The 22,591-nt window shown below is 43.0% G+C and overlaps 1 protein-coding gene across 4 annotated transcripts in view; it reads left to right on the top strand.

Moving 5' to 3' along the window:
• The window catches only part of palm2akap2 (PALM2 and AKAP2 fusion), a 246,809-nt gene that overhangs the window by 140,057 nt on the left and 84,161 nt on the right, over positions 1–22,591 (top strand). For 3 of the 4 annotated variants that reach the window (XM_082157646.1, XM_082157647.1, XM_082157649.1), the window contains exons 2-3: positions 6,791–6,982; positions 14,869–14,914. In XM_082157646.1, coding sequence (XP_082013772.1) covers positions 6,942–6,982; positions 14,869–14,914 — 87 coding nt within the window. In that variant the 5' untranslated portion in view covers positions 6,791–6,941. Of the gene's footprint in view, positions 1–6,790; positions 6,983–14,780; positions 14,915–22,591 lie in introns of all 4 variants that reach the window. The other variant, XM_082157648.1, reaches the window with a different exon arrangement.

Here is a 22,591-nt window from a genome sequence, read left to right as displayed (position 1 = left end):
ATTGTTTTTCGCTGAGGAGCCGAAATAGTGACGGCGGTACAGCGATGGTCAGCAACGTGGCAACGGAACATTACATCTCCCGTTCACTCCTTCAGGGAACCAGGGTAACCGAGACGTTCCCTTTCAGTCGCTCACGTTCGACGTAACGTTAACGTGATGAAGTAATTGGGATCCCATGAAAAACGCCACGGTTGCTGCCACATCCAGCGCGAAAGACTCTCAGACCCCCAACTGACTGTGGCGGAAGGCCTGCGTAGAGGGAGTTCAAACTGTTGTTCAGTTATACCCCACACAGTGGTACTCTTGGATAACACTGGGAAGTGTGCCTTTCCAGGGGAGAGGGACGCTGCGGAAGCCACATCCTGCCTGAAGAGAGGTAACGTTGAGAATACACATATGGACTGGCCGGAGGGGCAGTGCAACATATGGAATGTCACTGGGGTGGCTCCAGCCTAAGAAGGGGGAGGCAACACCAGACATTGACGGCAGAGCGGACTCTGCCAAAGGAAAGACACAGGCTCACTGCATGGAGCTGGTCTTGGAAGAATACGCATATGGGATTGCCACAGGGATCACCACATATGGAACCCAGCCTAGCACAAGTTACACAAGAAGACAAGCATTAGGCCTGGCGTCAGATGCTCCGAAATGTCCGACCACCAAAGGGGTGCGGAGGAACTCACAGGGTTCGACTGAGTGGGGAACTCGACTGGAGCAAAAAAGCACACGTATCCGCTCCATGTGGACGGGAGTGGCGCAGCAAGCCGACACTAGTGTCTTACAGGACAGAATTTTAACTCAGCTGATTGCAAGGGCTCAAAGGGTGGTCTCTGAAGTGCCGAAAGGACCAGAGACAAATCCCAAGAGGGTATAGAGGTGGATTTAGTCTCCTGCCCCCCTCAGGAACCTGACGATCAGGTCATGCTTTCCCAATGACCTACCTTCAACTGCATCGTGATGTGCGGCAATAGCGGCAACATACACTTTAAGGGTGGAGGGAGACAGCCTTCGCTCCAACCCTTCTTGCAGGAAGGAAAGCACGGCTCTGATCGAGCAAGTTCGGGGGTTCTCCTTGTGAGAAGAACACCAGTCAACAAACAGGTTCCACTTCAACGCATAGACACACCTCGTAGAGGGGGCCTCATCCTTCCTGACTTCCCACAGGGTCTGTGCAAGAAGGCTCACTGGGGGAAACGCATACTTGCGTAGGCCCCGGGGCCAGCTGTGTGCCAGTGCATCGGTGCCGAGGGTCCCCTCGGTCAGGGAGTAAAACAGCTGGCAGTGTGACGTGTCCGGGGCGACAAACAGATCTATCTGTGCGGTCCCGAAGCACCTCCAAATCAGCTGGACCACTTGGGGGTGGAGTCGCCATTCTCCCAGTAGCACCTGCTGTCGTGAGAGCTCGTCGGATACACAGTTGAGCAGGCCCGGAATATAAATGGCATGAAGCGACCTCAGATGCTTCTGACTCCAAAGGAGGAGATGGCGGGCGAGTTGTGACATGCGGCGAGAACGTAGACCACTCTGACGGTTGATGTACGCAGCGGTCGCAGTGCTATCGGTACGGACCAGTACATGCTTGCCTAGTAGAGGCGTTTTGAAGCGGCCCAGCGTAGGATGTACTGCTAACAACTCGAGGCAATTGATGTGCCAATGCAGTTGAGTCCCCGTCCACAGACCTGAAGCTGCATGCCCGTTGTACGTGGCCCCCCAGCCGGTGGCAAAGGCATCTGTGGTGACCACAGAATGCCTGGACACTTTTTCTAGGGGAATGCCTGGACACTTGTTCTAGGGGAACACCTGCCTGCAGGAACAAAGGGTCCGACCACAAGCTGAGAGTTTGGCGACAGTGCCACGCCCATCTCTGTCTCGATCGTCAAGCCAGTTTTGGAGCGGCCTCATATGAAGCAATCCGAGCTGCGTTACCTCGGCTTCAGATGCCATATGCCCCAGGAGCCTCTGAAAAAGTTTCAGTGGTGCCGCTGTTCTGCGTCTGAGCAAGCTCATGCAGTTCAACTCTTACGGGCCTCTGAGAACGTGCTGTCATGTTGATCGAGTCCAACTCCATACCGAGAAAAGAGATCCTCTGCCCGGGGGTGAGTTTGCTCTTTTCCCAGTCGACCCGAAGCCCTAGGTGGCTGAGGTGACTGAGCACCATGTCCCTGTGTTCACACAACTGGTCTCTCGACTGGGCCAGGATAAGCCAGTCGTCAAGGTAATTGAGGATACGAACACCACGCTCACACATTGGAGCAATGGCCGCCTCCGCGACTTTCGTGAAGATTCGGGGCGACAGGGCCAGCTCTAAGGGGTATGACTTTGTACTGATATGCCCGCCCCTCGGTCTGTGTCAAGGGAGAATCGAGAAATTGAAAGTAGGCGTCCTTCAGGTCGATCGCTGCAAACCAATCTTGGGGACGGATGCACTTGAAAATGCGTTTCTGCGTAAGCATCTTGAACGGCAGCCTGTGAAGGGACCGGTTCAGGACACGCAGGTCCAAGATTGGTCGTAACCCACCGCCTTTCTTGGGTACAAAGAAGAACGGACTGTAGAAGCCGGTCTTCACATCGGCTGGAGGGACTGGCTCGATCGCGTCCTTCGCCAGTAGGTCTGCGATCTCTGCCCTGAGCACAGAAACATTGTCAACCAGAACACGGGTGAACAGAATGCCCCTGAAGGCTGGGGGACGTCGGGTGAACTGAATTGCATAGCCGAGTCTAATAGTATGGATGAGCCAGCGAGACGGGCTCCCAGACACCGTGCAAACGGGACCAATGGCACCGGGGTGGGGCAGCGCAGCGGAATGCAGGGACCCGACTCGGACGACATAGCGGCCTGGAGTGGGGTTTGAGTGTGTGGTGCAACACGTGAGTGAGTGTGCGGAGGCGTCAGTGCGTCCAGAACACAACCACTGCTGCTCGCTGGCGATGAAAGAGGGGCTTGAGGGAGACGAGGCATAGCGTCATTGACCACCAAGCGCGCCCTCTTGGGACCCAGAGGTTTTAGTGACTGTTCTTCTCTTGAAATTGTGGGAAACAAAAGATTCTCCGCCTGGCCCTCCACCGGGGCAGGGAGCGGCACCTTCGCCATCTCCTGAAGAGCAATCTGATCCACCTCTGGGTCGCCCGTCTCAGGGTCGTTTGCAAGTTTAAACCTTCCGGTTCACATGGCTACGCGGAAGCGATAGAAATTCTGTATTGTACAGCGTTCTCGCAGGTTCGCGTTTTTAAAGTTTGCGTAGAGCGAACTTAAAGAGTTTTCTGTTAAAACGGTGTCGTGTTAGCGGCCCCTAAGTTAATAACCAATGATCGTTGCAACAGAAGTTGCAAAAACTAAATTTAGCTGGATAATAACTTTATTCTAGAGCTGCTATAAAGCCAAAACTTTCTCTGTTACTTTAATTTCCTATTATCACTGTAAAGCCGCTTTGGAACAATCTATATTGTTAAAAGCGCTATATAAATGAAGATGACTTGACTTGACTTTTCTTGCCTCCTGGTTTGGCAGTGGCCTGGATGGGCAGGGTCGACTTCCTGCAGCTTTCTCCATGCTGAGACCTAGGTGGTTGCTGCTGCTGAGGTTTCAAGGGAGCGGAGGACGCCGCAGAAGGTCGCCCTCGGCAACGAGAAGACGGAGGGTCAGGATGTGTCGGATGGACTCCATCTGCTTCTGGGCGGCCGAGAACTGCTGGGAAAAGCTCTTGATCGCGTCGCCGAACAACCCAACCTGGGAAAGAGGGGCATCCAGTAACCAATATTTATCGGTGTCCCATATCAGCCAGGTTGAGCCAAAGGTGGCACTCTTGGACCACCAAGGTGGACATCGCCTGACCGATGGAACGTGCGATTTCTTTCGTCGCCCGGAGGGTGAGGTCAGTTGCCACACGGAGCTCCCAGAGGCACCCTTGTGCATGTCCTTGAGCACCTGGTGGACCTGCAAGAGACCTGCATGGCATGCAGGGTGGAAGCAGCCTGTCCACAGGCTTTGTAAGCCTTCGCCATGAGACCGGACGAAATCTTACAAGCCTTGGATGGGAGGCGTGGATTCCCCCTCCAAGAGGAAGCAGACGCTGGACACAGCTGCATCGCAACGGCACGCTCCACCGGCGGGAGATCCACATACCGTTGAAGGTGGTGAGGAGGAAGGAGCCAATAGGCCGTAGTCTGACAATATACAGTGCCGACCATGACCTAGTGAACTCCTCATGCACCTCCAGGAGAAACCAATCATCCAACCGAGAAGGTTCGGGACGTGGTGGAGGGTTCCACTCAAGCCCGACCTTCTCGGCGGCCAGGGAAAGCATAGCCGCCCATTCTGGATCGGACTCGGGCAACGCTACACTCCCCGGAGGGGGTAACGCAGCCAAATCCTAATCTCCAGAGGTCTGAAGCTCCCCCTCCGATGCTGCGACCGACATCTGATCGTCAGGAGGAGTCCCAAAAGACACGACTGGTCGTTCATGAGAAGGACAAGCACACTCTTTTGGAAGCTCCAGCGGTGGCCGCATTTGTGAGGCGAGAGGGGCCCATGGAGATTGCCTCGGCAGGGAAGCCCTCACGGTAATTCTCAGACCACCCTGGCTAATCGCCGAAGTAGGCCTATTCTGAGTATATTGAAAAGACACTAGATCGGGGCATAGGCGAGGGAACTGCACCTCCCTTGAGGTAAGCGAGTCTCGATCTTAACATATTCCCGCAATGGGAACATGAACTATTCACAAAAGCTACCTCAGCGTGCTCAATGCCCAAACACGAGAGGCAACTATTGTGGCCATCTGCTGGCACCAGGGAACGACCGCATCCAGAAACGCACAGGTGGAATGACATCCTGAAAAGAATGCAGTGTCATGACTGTGTTGCTCTTTTGATAAGAAAAAAGAAAAGAAAAAATACTCTTTCCACAAACTCTCACAGTGTTGAGACACCCAGGGAATGGCCGCTGTGTACTGTGTACTGAACCCACTGAACCGACACAAGGTCTTTGCTGTAAAAACAGCAGTTGTAGAACATAGAAATGTTCGCTGCCACTCGCTGCACGCGCCGTCACACCAACACCGTTAATAGAGTCTTCAACACACAGTAGCAGTCTGTAGAGTTCAGAGATGAACAGGAAGCTCGGCTCTGATGTGAAAGACAATGTGTGCGTGTGCCCGCTTACTGTTTATACCCACGCTGCGGGGTGGGGCGCGTAACGCGATTCACGCACGCCAATGTTCATTGGCTCATTCTGTAGACACTCGAAGATGATAGGGCTCCCTGAAGTGATCCCCATTACGTCGTCACGTCGACGTTACGTCGAAAGTGAGCAACTGAAAGGGAACTAAACTGCATGCATTTTGCGGAAGAACATTGTTTTGGTTGTGCTTTGGCTCTGCGTGACTGTGCGGATATCATTATCCTACAGCTCATTAAACATTCACTACAAGGCTTACGAGATATAACCAGTTTAGATGGAAAGATCTTAAGCTGACTAGATAAAGACATTACTGTACCCATAAATAGACACAGTACTTACTTGAAAATAAATTCCAGCACAGCGCTCCAAAAACCAAAATTAAATAATCTTCACAATAGATAATGCTTTACAATCAACTCTGTAAGAGAGCTTCATATGGCAATTTACCCATCATCTCCACATTGCTTTTACAACATTTAAAATCCATCAGTTCTCACCATCTCCGAAAAGTCAGAAAGTCAGTGGGGCAAAGCAAAATGATCTGCCAATGGGGTAAGAAAAATAATCTTCTTTATTTTAATTTGAATTAAGATTATTAGAATAATCTTATATATCAGTTTTGCAGTGTAAATTACATGAAATGTAAGGTTGAATCTATTACAGTGTTTTGCATTTTTACAGTCAATTACAATTTTTTTTTTTAACAATGTATAGTTTTTTAAATATATTAAATTTGTTTTTATTTTTGTATTTTCGGTTCTCAATTTAATTTGATTTGATCAAAGTTTTAGTCAATTTGTTGTTTTTTGTCATTTTTATTAGCCTGTGATAAAAAAAAAAATTTTTTTATTAATATGTACGGGGGTCATTTAAAATTCAGACAGTTTTAGTCATCCTTGATTATTGTATTTTGTGAAAAGAAATGGATTTTTCAGACACATATGTCCTAAAAGTGACCCTGAATTGATGAAATTAAAGCACGATTTCCACAGACAGACAATCAAACACGTTTAAAATAACAATTATATTATGTAAAAAAATAGGTATAAAAATTGTAATGTCATGGTGATTAAAAAATGTACTGTTTTCTTCTTCTTTTTTTTTTTTTAAATGGACGGAAAGATGTTTAACACACTCTTTAGGTTTAGGGGTGAATGTTCATGGTTCACAACAAATCATACATTTTCATACTAATCTGATTTGATTCATACAAGTTGCCAACTCATACAATAAATACAAATTCACATGAATCTGAGGTTTAAAGCTGCTGTATGGAAGTGTTTATGGTTAAACGTGAACAATTAATATAATCTGTATAATGTGAGCATGTATTTTTACTGTATATTACTGTATAGCAGAGTGAAATGGATTAAATATGGAATCATTAAATCTGACTCTTTCAGTGTGATATATCTGTTACACAGCTTAGGACTTTACTGTAGATTTTATGACATATCGCTAATCAGATCTGCTGTAATATTACATTCTCAAATTAAAGTTCAAAGAGAAGCCTGTTCTCTACCAATAAAATCAGACGTTAAACAAATGTGACCCTCCCTCCTGTCTCTCTCTCTCTCTCTCTCTCTCTTTCTCTCGTTCTCTCTCATCCTACAGGCTAGACAGAGCGGAAGCAAGCTGCAAGCATCCAGCATCCATCTGAAATCTCAGGAAAAGCTGGAGAAGATCCATCATTCCCAAGGTGAAGCTGGTAACAGCAGCAGAGAGAAGACGAGGAAAGGAGGAGGAAGAGGGAGAAGACGCGACCATGATGGGCACACCTCTCCGGAGGAAAGACCCGGTATACGAGTGAGTTCTTCCATTTTTCCTCGCCCTCCCTCTGTAGGGTTGGACATCACGGACGGGTTGCCATGGCAACGGCAGCCAGGGCAGCAGGAGGATGATGATGATGATGATGCAGCTGCTGTCTGCAGTCATAGACTCCTCCTGAACAGCGCAAATGCATGTATTGTGTCACAGTGTCATTGGCAATGGAACTGTTAGAATAAATGAACATACAGTATGATGAGATTGAATTAAGACAATGTAGACTTTCTACTATCTTATCTTTGGGGTGTTGGCCCTTATTCAATAGGAACTGGATGGGCAATTAATGTCAGACTTGTAAAATAATAGGGACAACCTTGAATATTCCTAAAGTCACGAGGTTGAAATTGCAAGCTCCAACCAGTGTTGCGTTTCCTGAAATCATAGTTAGCCAACTACGGTCGCGAGTCCTGTCATTAGCAACATAGTTCAACGATTCGGTGTTTCCTGAAACCATTCTTTCAACGAACATTCGTGAACAGTACTGCAGCTTTATGCCCGGTACACATTGTACGATTTTGGGCTGTCCCAGATGACAGATGACCAATCGTGGCTCCTAAACGGTGGCCCTACGTCGCACAGTTAGAGAGGTTCAAAGACAGCCGATGTCACGGTCTTGCGACCAAAGATAGTCAGCGATAATTTTCTGACAGTGTCATAAATTTAGCATGATCATCTCACCGTGTGTTTGCTGCTACGACCTACGTCTATTGACTCGCCAATAAAACTGCAACATGAAATGGCTTATTGATCAACACGACATGGCGCTAAAATTTAAAACTACTTTCCTCAAGTTCCATTTGTAAAATACATTACGACTATTTTCCCTAGCCATGACCACATCCATATTCTCGTCTTCGTCTTCTGTGGATTTGAGCGTTACGGAAGTATTAAACAGCAAACTTACTCTAGCCCATAAGCCGATAAAAAGCCAACTATGGCGACTTCTGCTTCTGAGAACCCATTTCGTGAGGTCCATTGTTCGGCAAATTTCCGCTGGTGAAATCCAGTCATCCATGTGATCAGGAATTTCACTTGAAGACAAAAGTAATTTTGCATCAGGTTCAATTTGGTCGTGTGGATTCACCATGTTGACTAACTATTCACCATGTTGACTAACAGGAAGCTTAGTATGAAATTGCACTATTGCTTAATTGCTTAGCACTATTGACAACAGACAATGGACCCTTTTTGACCCTTTTCACCAAAATGTTGCATATACATCCCAAGTTTTGTTTTAGCCATTTTGAGCTAATAAAACATAATAATAATTAAATATTTTCTATGTGTAGCTGTATTCAGTAAATAACCATGTAATTAATGGGTAAAGTACAACCAGTCATCAATCGTGAAAAAAAAAAGAAGTAAACTCCTTCAGGGTGATACGAGAACTACAGTAGTTATTTTGCGATATTGATCAGCAGACTGTATATTAGTAATAAGCAATTACTTACAAATTATATTCAAAATGTAATGGACATTTTGGATCTCATTTGTAAGTAATTGCTTATTGATTATGCCAGATCAGTGCCAACGAGTTCCCTTGAAAATGTCACAACTGCAATGTAACAGAAAAGCTCAAACTAGGCTATGGGCGAGTTTACAACTGTCATTCACGTTAAACTGTCTGAATTTCCATTCAGGAATTTGCACAAACCACTAAAATTAGCAATTTATCTCGCCGTGGCTGTGTGACGGTGTTGCAGTCTCGTTCGAGAGTGCTGTCTTGATAATAAAGAAGGCCTGGAGCCATCTCACCAAAGAATGCCTTTGAGTTTGAACTGAGCACTTGTGTGACTGCAGCTGTCACATTCCAGACACATGCAAAATTAGCAGCAGTCACAGCACAGCAACTGGCGGCCTGTAGGATAAACACCACGGACAAATCCTCAGAGCTAAACACCACATTAATCTTATTTATAATGATATATGTGACATATAGCAGTTGTGTTTCCAAGTTGGTGTTCAAGTTATATTACCTGATATAGCAGCCCAATGAATGTCATTATTAGATTAAACTTGAAGGTGCAGTAAGCGATTTCTGAGAAAGTGGATCAGACCGAGCAGCACAACACACTTGTAGCCAATCAGCAGTAGGGGGCGTGTCCAAACATGATGGCGGCGGAGAGAGAGTGAGCCAATCAGCAGTAGGGGGTGTGTCTAAACATGATGGGGGCAGAGAGAGAGGGAGCCAATCAGCAGTAGGGGGTGTGTCTAAACATGATGGGGGCAGAGAGAGACTGAGCCAATCAGCAGTAGGGGGTGTGTTCACTCATGCTGAGGGAGCAGAGAGACTGAGCCAATCAGCAGTAGGGGGAGTTCACTCATGCTGAGGGAGCAGAGAGACTGAGCCAATCAGCAGTAGGGGGAGTTCACTCATGCTGGGGGAGCAGAGAGAGTGAGCCAAACAGCAGTCCACTCATGATGGGGGAGCAGAGAGAGTGAGCCAATCAGCAGTAGGGGGGGTGTCTAAACATGATGGGAGCAGAGAGAGTGAACCAATCAGCAGTAGGGGGTGTGTTCACTCATGCTGAGGGAGCAGAGAGAGTGAGCCAATCAGCAGTAGGGGGCGTGTCCACTCATGATGGGGGAGGAGAGAGTGAAGAGAGACTGTAGAAAGAGAGATGGCCGAGAGACATTACAAAAGAGAAAAGGTCAGGGGATTATGATCAGGCAAGAGCTTTAGAACCCGAGACAAAATTAGAAAAGCTCTCCAGCGCTGGAGAGACCTGAGCGGGAAGGCCTGAAAACGGATGTGGAGGTTGCATTGTTTCTGCTCCATGCGTGAGTAATATTGGCTTGAGTGTCATTGTTTGTATGGAGCTGCAAGCTGCTAGCCACTAATACCGAACACTTGCTTGCACAAACTCTTTTGTACTGTATGTTCATTTTTTGTTCTTCTTTGTCATTCGTTCATCATCTACGCTTTATTTTTCATGAAGCATTATTTTGCTTCGCTTCAGCTATGCTGAGGACATCCACTCTTGCATTGTGTTTGTGCATTTTGGGGGCAGAGCAATGAAGGGAGGAGTCTGTTTCAGATGTCAACAGGGTTTCTCATGAATCGCTTACTGCACCTTTAAGTGGCATTTATTTTAAAGAAAAACAGCAAAGCAAAACAGTAGTCTACAAGAAATGTATTAGGTTTTAAATGACAAAACAACACATGTATTGTTTGAAATGAAAATAATACAATTATACAACCTAGATGCTGCCATCTTTGCTCAATTTTGAATTGTTTTTGTAACTAGTCACCTGAGCCGGCTCGTAAATGACATTATCATGACGTAACTGCACACAACACGCATCTCTCTCCATTGACTTCCATTGTACACAGTGTTCCATTGAGATGAGTTGTAGATATAGACGAGTCTGATTATAGATCTCTTTGGGAGGTGCAGGACAATGACAGTATGACAACACTGACTGGTTGATGGCACCACAAGTCTAAAGCAGCAGACTAGAAAAATATAAATTGAGACCTCCAAAAAAATCAAGGAATGGTAAAATATCTGCTATACAATGAAATTATAAAGTTAAAATGTTAATTCACTGAGCGTTAAGTATTATAATCCCAACTGACAGCACACTATTTATACTGTTCAAAAGAAGCCAGACCAAGAGATGTGACAATCTCCAGAACAACTGCAGCCATAAACACAGAAAACAGCAGGCCACCGTTATCATTACAGGAGACAGACCAGAGTTGCAGGAGTTGCTTGCTAAAGTTTTGGAGAAACTACTCTCTCCCATTAACACCATTCCAACAAAGCTAAACTGTTTGCTTACCATCCTCTTGGAAAACAGCCCCTTGTGATTGTTGCTTATATTACACACCTTTACACACACACACACACAAAAAGAAAGAATGAAAAGCTATTTCCCTAAAATATTTGAAACACATATTTGGGCCTCACACACTATGCCAAAAAAAATTACTTTTTTTCTTTTCTTTTCTGGAATACGCATGGAAAAGCTGTGGCTTGATTTATGAATCATGACAGACAAACAATTACATACTGAACCACAAACTAAACAAATCATGAATCATATGTGATCACTGTGGATGATGACAGTGTTTTCAATCACTGTTAACGAATGGTAATCATAATCACCCCTAAATCAGTGCCTACTGCAGTCTTGACTTATGCAACTTCCAAACCAATACACTGCAAATAAATTACATACATTTTACAAGTACAGTAAACGATTGTAGGTTTAAAAAGTAATATAACTATTAATAAAAATGATTAAATATTGCCCAGTGGCCTCTGTCCATCATGGCCTCCTAATCATCCTCATATACTGATTGGCTTCATCACTGTCTCCTCTCCACCAGTAAGCTGGTGTGCGGTGGGCGTTCTGGCGCAATATGGCTGCCGTCGCATCATCCAAGTGGATGCTGCACATTAGTGGTGGTTGAGGAGATTCCCCCCTTCTATGTAAAGCGCTTTGAGGGCTGAGAAAAGCGCTATATAAATGTAATGAATTATTATTGTCAGAGTTAATTAAGTTTACATAATTGTCACTATTTGCTCTCGGTCATGTTTCATGTCATTGTCATGTTTCTGTGTCTTGTCATGTGATTCCCTGTTTGTCATGTGATCCTGTCATGTGTCTTGTCATTGGTTAATTGTCTGATCATTGTTCACAGGTGTCCCTTGTCTTGTAATTATTCTGTGTATTTAAGCCCTCATGTTTGCCATGTGTCTTTGTCAAGTATTGTTTCATGTAGATCTCTGGTTGTAAGTCTATGTTCCTGTTCCTGTCTTCATTTTGAGTTTTCAAGCCACGCCATGTTTTTGTTTCATGTTTGATCTTGTTTGTAATAAACTGCACTTGGATTCTCAATAAGCTTGACTCCAGTGGATCCATTACAATAATGTAAATACATTCCTTAAATGAACAAATAGACTCCAAACCCATAAGCAGAATGTCCAGACTGCTCTTTTCCATACAACAAAAGTGAAACTGGTTCTCATATTCAGTGTAAAACATGATCTGTAGAGTCAGCTAGTTATATAATTGCTAGCTAGTCTACTTATAATTTTGTATGAGGAACAGTTTTATTCTACCTACCTTCATGTTTTTGTCAAAGACTACATCCAGATCGGATTCAGAACGTTGATCAAAACACAGATGGAGTAGATTGAGTCCATCAACACCTCCAAAATTGATGTGCATCTGCTTACATATAACATGGCTTGTTTCTGCATCCTCTTCGCATGTGTTTTGATCAGGAAATTCAGTGCTTTTTCAGAAGATGCGTAATAGCGCCCCCTACCATATAACAGTGAAAACACAGAAAGCCAGACATTTTCGTCAATGGCGGGGAAATGGTTAAACAGCCACACTATACAATCAGCTAATTTAACATTTTAAGGAAACAAAGGTTGTATGCACAAGTTTCTTTGGAAAAGAAAATTTAGCTCAACCTAATGTAGAACAAAGGCCCTTTTGCTAAAGCCGGATCGGACACTGGCATTTGGCCAACTCTTACATCAGTGCCCTTGAGAGACAGTTACCAATTTGTCATTTACTTGTGGCTCAAGAAGGTAACTTGCGCCAAATGCCGATGCGAGCTCAGCACTAATGAAGTGCTGTTAGTGAGCTCTCTGAGAAGCTCGTTTGAGTATGTTTGAGAGCAACTAGAAGGCATGTGAAGAAATTACTAGTTCTACAGCTCAGATGCCTATAATTACTTTTTGAACAATAGAAAGGTCTCATACATTTCTTCATGCCCTGTCAGTGTGGGGTCATTACTCATCAAAAACTGATTCAAATATTCTGAAGTAATTTCTTGCATAAGTTAAAATGTCTCAATATTTTGCAGTTATTGCATAAAAGTTGTTTAAAATGCCTATGAATGCTTTATAATGCTATCTGTCTGTCTATCTATCTATCTATCTATCTATCTGTCTGTCTGTCTGTCTGTCTGTCTGTCTGTCTAAATATTGCTTTTGTTATCAATAAGTGCTTGAATAAAACAAGGCAGCCCACTAATAGTGTGTTTCACTTTAAAAGTAATTTGAAAGTAATTTTGTTGCGCGTTTACTAATCTTGGATTCCCAGCGTTTGGACTGCCGCACATCTGGAAGGCATTACTGTGCCTCGCTGGCTCATGGGATGAGGTCACTGTGCCAGAGAAACAATGTTGCTTTTGTCTGTTATGCCGAATGATGACGTTGCAGCCGCTGGTTGGAAATGGAAAAGTAAAGCGTGCGGCGGGGGTGAGAAAGCCTGTGAACTAGTGCTCTGAAGAATGTATAGTACTTTTGAGATTGCTATTAATTCTCTCTCAAATGTTGTCTAGCGCATCGTCAACAATGAAAAGTCCAGGTGCAGGAAAGTAACTTCTTAGGTTAAAGAGAGGCCAACATTAAGCGGTTTGGAACTGAAGTCTAAATAAAACTGACAGTCAGATGCTTAGTTTAAAAGAATGAAGTGTAGACTTGTAACACAGAGTGCTACAGTAAACAGACTGGCCCGAATGTTTCACAGACCTCTGTTGAACGATTTATCCTGAACCTCTAGAGTTGGATGAGTCGCACCGCTTCTGAAGTCTGCCGTCTGTGAGCGCCGTGTGTTTTGTGGCTTTAAGCCTATTTCCAGCAGTTACGTGAACTTCCAGGAATTTCCTCCATCTAATAATGTTCATTGCTGCCGTAGGTTCTGATTCTGTGAATGACTGAGACATCATGTTGAAATTCACCTATGAAGATAACTATTATTTACTGCCTGATAAGAAAACTCAACATTATACTTTACATACAGATACCCGTTTGCAAAGTCTTTCTGTACATTGCACTGATAACATTTGGAGCGAAGTGCTATTAATTCCACTAGCACAAAAAACCACAAGGCATCTGAGATAAACAACGTTACTGTAAATGGATTATAAGACATGTGTATTATTTCTATGTTCAGTCTACATCAGTGACTGTTGCAGTACAGCTTGTACTTGCATCTTTGCATTTATTTCCTTCAGCTCAGGAAACAGTTGTTTATAACAGCTGATTCGTCTTATATACTGTATAGCAGCAGTACTTGTACTGTACAAACACTGAAGGGTCATTGCATTTAGTTAAAATTTCATTCACTGAGATTTTTTACAATTCCCTTGAGTTTTCTTCTTGCAGAACACTCCAAACTCTGTTAGCTCGGCCTGTTTTCCATATAAGGAGTTTTTGTATCCTGAATGTGAGGTTGGATGAGGGAAAGCAGTTGGACCCCCATGTTCCCATTCCCTACTGCACACTTTGGCTTCACTGGAGAAATAAATTAGAAATAAAGATGTTTAGTACAGACTTTTGCAGAGATAGTAGACATGATTAGAGTCTGCAGATGTTTTTATGCTCAGATTTTGTCATGGTCTTAAGAGCAAGGTGAATCATTTTACAGACAGACAGACAGACAGACAGACAGACAGACAGACAGATACAGATAGACACAGATAGACACATAGATAGATAGATAGATAGATAGATAGATAGATAGATAGATAGATAGATAGATAGATAGATAGATAGATAGATAGATAGATAGATAGATAGATAGATAGATAGATAGATAGATAGATAGATAGATAGATAGATAGATAGATAGATAGATAGATTTTCTTTTATGGGTGAGCTATTCCTTTAACTCGTCAGATGTTATTAAACAATAGCAAAGAATTGGCAGATGCATGTTTTTGAATTTCAAACATAGAGCAGATTTCCTCTAAGCTTGCAGCCTCTCATGTCCCCAGTGTAAGGCACACCTTTATTTTCCATCCCAGCAGGCAGGCAGGCGCACACACACACACACAAACACACTTGGGATTACCAATCTCACGGTTACTGAGAATTCTGCCTTTGTTTTTCCAGGATGGCTGAAGCTGAACTTCATAAGGAAAGGCTCCAAGCCCTGGCGGTAAGTTCTGTGTTGCTTTGTTCTTACAGTCTCACCAAAATCTTCTCCTTTTTTTTCTTTTCTTTTCTTTTTTGACACTAACATACATTGTTGATGCGCATAACTGTGCTCCTCTGCGCTATAAAAGTATTTCAGTACTAGAGAACTAGTTTGTTTGAAATCAGTCCCAAACAAACGCATTATAGAAGCTCATAGACCTGATGGTTTTGGTGCTGTTACTTTGCCATTGTTAATGTGTGTTTGTCACAAGTTTGTTCTCATTAAGAGAAGATTTACTATTGATGAATCACCCTATGTGACCCAGAGGGCAAGAATTTGAAATGTGGCTAAAATAGAGACTAAATTTGGCACCAGGGTCAACCCCTCTGCGTAGACTAGAAGTGAGCAACAGATGGAAAACTATTTTGGCTACATTGCTTACATCTTTGTGATTCCATAGAATACACACTGCAAAAATAGTCTGTAGGACCAGCATGTGTTAGTATACACTTGTAACTGTCCTAATAAACTGTTACTGGACTCCGTTCATGAGAAACACAGTTTTTTTCTGAAGAAGTTTTTCTTTGAGTCTATCCAAAACTCACTGCAACAATGCTAGGCCATTCTGATTGGTTGCTAGGGTGTTCTGAGTGGTTGCTAGGGTGTTCTGAGTGGTTGCTGAGGTGTTCAATGTTTTTGATTAGATATGGTCTCTAGATATGGCCTTCCTTCAATAAAAGTCTATGGAGCTTTTGCCTGTTTTTATAATCCGAGTTAATCCGATGGTTTGTAAAAGTAATAGTACACCTCTCCTCTTTCAAATCACTATCCTTTATTAGCAATATAATGATGTTTGCCTTAAGAAACACCACTAATTAAAAGTCTGTCAAGTCTAACAATGAAAATTGATTCTTGGCAGCAAGAACTGCATCAGGCTAATGCCTTTTGGATGAGGTTTGCTAAATGAAAGGTGAAGTGTTGAGATAGAGGGCCTGTGGTAATGCTGCCTCGCTCAGAAATATAAATAATTAAAGTTATACAGTGTCTGGCTGCATCTCAAGCATTGACGGATCACTGGTTCTCGATACAAATAGAGATAATCTAAATAGTGTCTACTTAATTGCTTTTGCATTGAGAGTTTGTTTGGCAGAATGGCTGTTACCCTCGAATAGCTCAAATTAAAGTAATTACGTGACCATTTTCCCGCATTTTAGCAAGAATTCAGTGCTTTTATCGCATCTGATAGTTGTGAACATAATATACACATAATTTTCTTGACATCTGTTTTTGGTGCTAAGTTAATGTACATAGTAGTAATGGTGTTGTGAATCAGTCTTGCAGCATTACTACGATGTCGGCCACATGCCTGCAACTGCAAATGTATTGAAACGCTTGAGCACACATGGCAAAGACCTTTTGCTTCTCACAAACCTGGTATTTGGTGTGCTTTGTGTGTGCAGTTGTAACATTTCACAGTTAAGTTGATTCAGGTAGTGCATCAAGTTACACCAAGTAATTCCCTTCTAGTAATCTATTCCCAAACAGTCAGTCAGACAAAGCATTTCATAAATAAAAAGAATTACAGAAGCTCTTTGACAGATATCTGACCAGCACAGGCTGAAACAGCATGTGGGTTTCCCCTTTTTTAATACTAGGGAAAAAGACTGACATTAATGAGGTGGTGAAACTTTATTGCGCTGTCTGTTTTGACGGTAGCTCTATGGAAAGCCCTCAAAGTCCCACGCAGTACTAATACTGTTGTCTGGTAGCTTAACAACTTAAGTCAAATGGTTCAAATCAGCCATCTTTGAACCATTGTGTTTTAAGCAGTTTATTCTCATTTGGTGAGATTTGTAATAGATGTAACGAGTGGTGGTCGCCAGTGCGGAAGTCACGCCACAGTGCTAGAATGTAGTGGGTGATTGCCAAGACATTGTGATGAGATTGCTAAGGTGTTCTCAGGGGTTTCTCATGTTGCTATGGGGACATCAGGGTGGTTGACAGTCTTACTAGATAGTTTTTTGGGTGTTTTCTGTTGTTGTGTACTGGCTCATGTTGAAAGTAGTGACATGTGAAGGCCAACCCTTGGTAACCCATACTCGAAATTTGTCCATCCAAGTTAGTGCACACACATCAGGAGTAGTGAGTAGTGAACAACACACACACACTGCAAACCGTGGACACACACACACCCTGAGCAGTGGGCAGCCATTCACTGTGCCGCCCGGGGAGCGATTGGGGGTTAGGAGCCTTGCTCAAGGGCACTTCAGGAATTTCCTGCTGGTTTTGATAATCAAATCCACAACCTTCGGGTTGACAGTCTGATTCTTTAACCATTAGGCCACGACTGCTCTGTCGATGACGTTTGGCTTGAGCCATTCACCATGAAGACAATCATCCAATTACTTAAAAAATAATAGAAAACCTCTATAATTATGCACTGATTATGCACTTAAGTCTAATAGTCAGGATCAGGGTATGAGAGCCATCTTAAGAGTTTCTCCAACACTATTCTGGAATTTGGTGTGAATATGCATATGCATAGAGTATTGTGCCAGAATGCATAGTATTTGAATAACAGAGATTATGAAATGCGCATCCAGTGGACACTTTACTACCCCATGAGGCCATAGGGCAGGAGTAGGTCACATGACAATGACAACATGGCTGATGTAGTATGCCAGGATAACATTCATAGTGCACACACATGCTGCATATAGATCATAGTTTTTAATGTTCACAAACAAAGTTATTTATCAAAGAGCAGCTATCACTCAGCAAGACTGGTTGCCCACTGAAGCTAAGCAGGGCTGAGCCTGGTTAGTACCTGGATAGGAGACATCCTGGGAAAACCAGGTTGCTGCTGGAAGAGGTGTTAGTGAGGCCATCAGGGGGTACGGCTCACCCTGTGGTCTGTGTGGGTCCTAACACCCCAGTGTAGTGATGGGGACACTATACTGTCAAAAAAGCACCGTCCTTCGGATGAGACGTTAAACTGAGGTCTTGACTCTCTGTGGTCATTAAAAATCCCAGGGTGTCCTTAAAAAAAAAAAAAAAGAGTAGGGGTGTAACCCCGGCATCCTGGCCAAATTTGCCATTTGGCCTCTGTCCATCATGGCCTCCTAATCATCCCCATATACTGATTGGCTTCACTCTGTCGCCTCTCCACCAATAAGCTGGTGTGTGGTGGGCGTTCTGGCGCAATATGGCTGCCGTCGCATCATCATCAGGTGGTGCTGCACATTGGTGGTGGTTGAGGAGTTTTCCCTCTTCCAAATGTGAAGTGCTTTGAGTGCGGAGAAAAGCGTTATATAAATTTAACATCCATTTAAAATGTTTTTTATTAGCGAGTTTCCTTAAAAGCAATGAAAATGTGAATTGCACGTGCAATTTTATTATCAAAACAGACGTCTGGTATTGTGACTGAAACTAGTTTGGTGTTCAAAGATCTTATAATGGTCAGTGCTCTATGTAGGCTGCTCTCGTTAGAAAGCTTTTAATTTGGACTTGCCCTCAAGAAGGAAAGCACCACAGGACTATGCCCGTGGATTTTCAATTTAGGGTTTCTAGTTTCACTCCATATTCATCCAACATCTGTGTTACCCCAACCACATATTTTAAGTCTGTGGGCTGCTCGATGTTGGCCAAGCAGTTGTGTTTTTGAAATGAGCTCAACTAAATGCTATACCTCAAGCAGATTACTGAAATGTATTGGAGTTTGATGGTTGTTTTATTCAAATCATATGCTGACTTGTTGCACGGAACATTTATAGCTTCATCACTATTTTCTATCATGCTGTTTTGCTGGGAGTGCATTATAAATATCGGTTTCTGTGAGTGGTGTATATAGACTCCCTGCGTCAACAATGCTAACCACAAACTGACTGCATGACTGACAAACCGCTTGGATACCACTTTACTTTTCAATAAACATAGGCTACCATTAAGATATACAGTAGAAGAACTGATTTTTGGTCATTTTGCCTGACAATTCCTTGTACAGTAAGTGAATCACTCCCATACTGACTGTTTGCTAGCTTGCTATGTTTCTGGTCTATTGCCTCAAACCACAGGCTGCTGCTGCTGCACAGGACAGTCTTTGGTTCCAAATCTGTGGCTTTTCTTTTCAGTCCAACAAGTGAGGGAATGTCGCTAGCTCAAATGAGAAATGGGTTAGCGGTTTGCTAATTGCGGTACACTGGGCGGAGGAGATTGCACGCGGACAGACTTCCCTCTTGACTTAAATGACCCTCCCTGAGCAGTTGTGACTTGTTTACACGGATTCATTTGGTCAAACTCAGGTCTAGACCTTAGCTATAGGCCTCATTTACACTGTGCTCTTGCTAGAGTAGCACTAGTCTGAGCCTCAGACGTTAGACACACTAACCGCCCGCACTCTGTTCACTGATCATCTGATGCATATGGCACACAAAACTAAAACTCTTTCACTAAGGTAAAAGTCTTAAAGCCCGTTCACACCATGGACGATAACTATATAGTTCTAAAAATCATTCTAAATATAAACGAATAGCAGAGTCCAGACAACAACTTTAACAATAACGGCAGCTGATGAACAATGAAAACATTGACAGCCAATCAGAATCCATCCTGCTTTAAAGAGCTTGAGCATTTAAAGTGGCAGGCGACAAAACTGGAGCGCGTGGTTATAATAAACAGAGCGATATTGTGTGTTGGCGTGGATGCTAATATAGTTATCGTTACAGTATCTTTATAGTTATGGTTCTTGGTGTGAATGGGCTTTTAATCTGATTGGCTGACTCCTACAGGTTTTCCAGGACGTTTTCAATGGTCCGCCAGGAAACTTAAGCCGTGTTTACAAGTTCTGATACTGCAAAAATGAACGCTTCAGATGAGTAACTAAAATCTTGATTAAAGGGTTTGTGAAGTTCATGGCATAGAAACTTCAAGACATGAAGCGTTTTGTTTGAGGCACTTAGTTGAATTTAAAAGATATGTTTTCGCATGTTTACCAATGGGAAATGGGAAAAGTATTATTTTGTGAGCTAGGCAAACCCTTGGGATTCCCAAGTGATCCCATTTTACTAGTTGTGTGTCCTCTCACATCTATAATGGAAAATCAGGTGAAAAACTTTACTGAGAAGGGTATAGAAAAGTATAGATAGTTTGTAATTGCATCAACTTTTACACGCGCCTGAACATGACACTGAATAAAGAAACCTGTGACTGGTCACTTTACATGTCAGTCCGAAGGCATCTTCCTGACTAAGTGGGCAGTCCTTGGCCAATTCCAGTGGCTATAGAGCCCAGACCTTATGTTGTTAGTCAAAGGTCTGGCTACATGACATTAGCATAGTGCAGGCGTCCATTACTAGCGGGTTAAATTTAGCAGCAGCTGTCTGTGATGATTTGGCTCAGGGTTCACATATTTCAGGGAGGTGGGGTGATCCTCAGGTGGGTTTGGATCCCCAGAGCTCTCGGGTGTGGCGGCTCAGCTGCATTTCCGAAACAAGTATTGGGAATTAACTGTGCTGTAACTAAAGCCTTTCGCTAACTAGTACAGATATCAGTGCCAGATAATTCAGATGTTTCATATCTCTGTATTTCTGTGATTTTTAATATGAATAGCGCTCAACTATTCTAAAATGTTTAAAAAGTGTTCACTTACACCAAAAAACTGATTTCACTTTTATTTTAGTTTACATTGGGAATTCTGTTAGTTAGTTGATATAGTCTACACTTTGGGAGGTCAGCATGAGATGAAAATACACCCTAAATGCATGTTATAGATCTTACTGTGAACCATTCATCCATGTTCATTTGGAAAAAAGACCTTGTAATGTTTAATCCAAATGTCATAACTGGATCTTCCGGTGAAACGACAGACTTCTCCCTGGTGACGTATGCAGGACTTTTCCAATCATTCAGTCCGCTTAAACTCCGCCCCTGCAAGCTCATGTTCAGCCGCCTCCACTTTTGAGCGCCACGTCCACATCTCAGCATCCAATCAACAAATGATGCATTGAAAGAAAGGCCCGGCCTACATTTTTGCTTTCCTTATACTCAGATGTACATCACGATACAAAAGAAAAGATCTGTCGCTCTATCTGATTCATTGCTACTTTTTGATTAAATCAGACCATACGACAATGATTGAAAAATATACGGAAACTGAAGTAATAATCTCTAAATTTATTAAGTTTTGTCATCAGCTTCCTCACTGCATTTTCATCTCTGTAATAGTTTTTGTTAATGACAACAAGCTTGCTAAATACTTAGCGGAAGCAAAGCAACTTACAGTAACACTAGTTAAAAGTAACCACCTGAGGTTAAGTGTGTCGATCAAGGGCACAGTGGTGACCAGATCTCCCCATGTGGGATTTGAAGCTCCAGACTGTTGGTGGTCCACACAGATCTTTTAACCAGTACCCTATACTGTTCTCAAAACAGCTAGCAGCTGTAGGGGTTAAACCTTGGAATGCAAGTCATGCCACTTACATTCAATCACAAATGTCGAACATTTTTGCTTGACCAGAATATGAAAATAATGTGACCGGTCATCACCTGCTGCTGTTACATGATCCAATTAGCATGGCTGAAGTAACCACCCTTCAGTTTCCCTCCATTGACAAGTACATGCATTCAATATTAATAGTCAGAGTTTGTGATATGAAGTTTAAAGGTGATGTTTGTAATTTCTGTGCCATAAGCATCATCAAAAGAAGAAAAAGACCAAACTCGTGCCGTTGTTTGGGCCAATGTTGCTATGTCAAAAAACAGTCACACACAAATAGTATTTGAACAGTGTTCAAATTATTGTGACAAGAAATGACAAAGTTCACTTAGAAGTGAAAGAGTCCATCGTAACGCAGTCCGTACTGGATGTTCTAACAGCAGGGCGTAGCTCTGCAGACACTGGAGAAAACACTGAGATCTAAAATAGCTCGTGAGCACATGAGAACAGCTATGCACTCATATCAGAGTGTATGTTTCTCTTTAAATATGTTTATAATGTGGACACTGTATTCGTAATTCACTTTAGACAATTTGCAGTATGTGGTTTGCACTAATGAAATGAAACCTGGTTTCATCTGGTTCTTTGCCACCTTGATAGAGTCCTTGGCATATGTTCCTCATCTAGTACTTGAGTGTAGCTTTCGACACATGATGTAATTATATTATGCTTTTATGATTTTTTTCACTTTCACAGGATGTTTTCAGGGATAAACAGGAGGGGAACGTAGAAAGAAGGGAGTTATGTTGTAAAGTTTACTGTAATTTTTGCAGTCATGTTTACTGCTATGTGTGACCTTTTGCAAGAGCAGAAATCGCCACTGAACTTTAACTGTTCCGAACCATCTGTTCTGTTCAGTTCACATTACTGTCTTCATATCTGGTGTCCCAGAAATCTCTTCTCTATCAATTTCTCTTATTTTTGTTTTTTTATATGTTCCCTTGACCTAGTCAAAAACATTGTTGGAGCTTTAACCTAGGTGTGTGCGATTCTGAGGTTTCTAAATTTAAGTCAGACTCTCGACTTCAAAATCATAAATCAATAAAATATTTTTTTAGATTTATGCACCACTAGTATTTCTGTCAGAATTCTGTCAAAATTGCTGCTTATTCTAATTTACATCATTGCCAAACAAAATCTAGAAATGAAGAGAGGGTGAGAGAAAGAGAGAGAGAGCTGTGAAAGTTGTGCCCCTGAACTGAAGC

The sequence above is a fragment of the Leuciscus leuciscus genome, assembly GCF_965113295.1.
Source record: "Leuciscus leuciscus genome assembly, chromosome: 24".
Lineage (NCBI taxonomy): Eukaryota > Metazoa > Chordata > Actinopteri > Cypriniformes > Leuciscidae > Leuciscus > Leuciscus leuciscus.
Note: the sequence above shows the minus strand (reverse complement) of the source record. Positions and strands in the feature narration are given on the sequence as shown.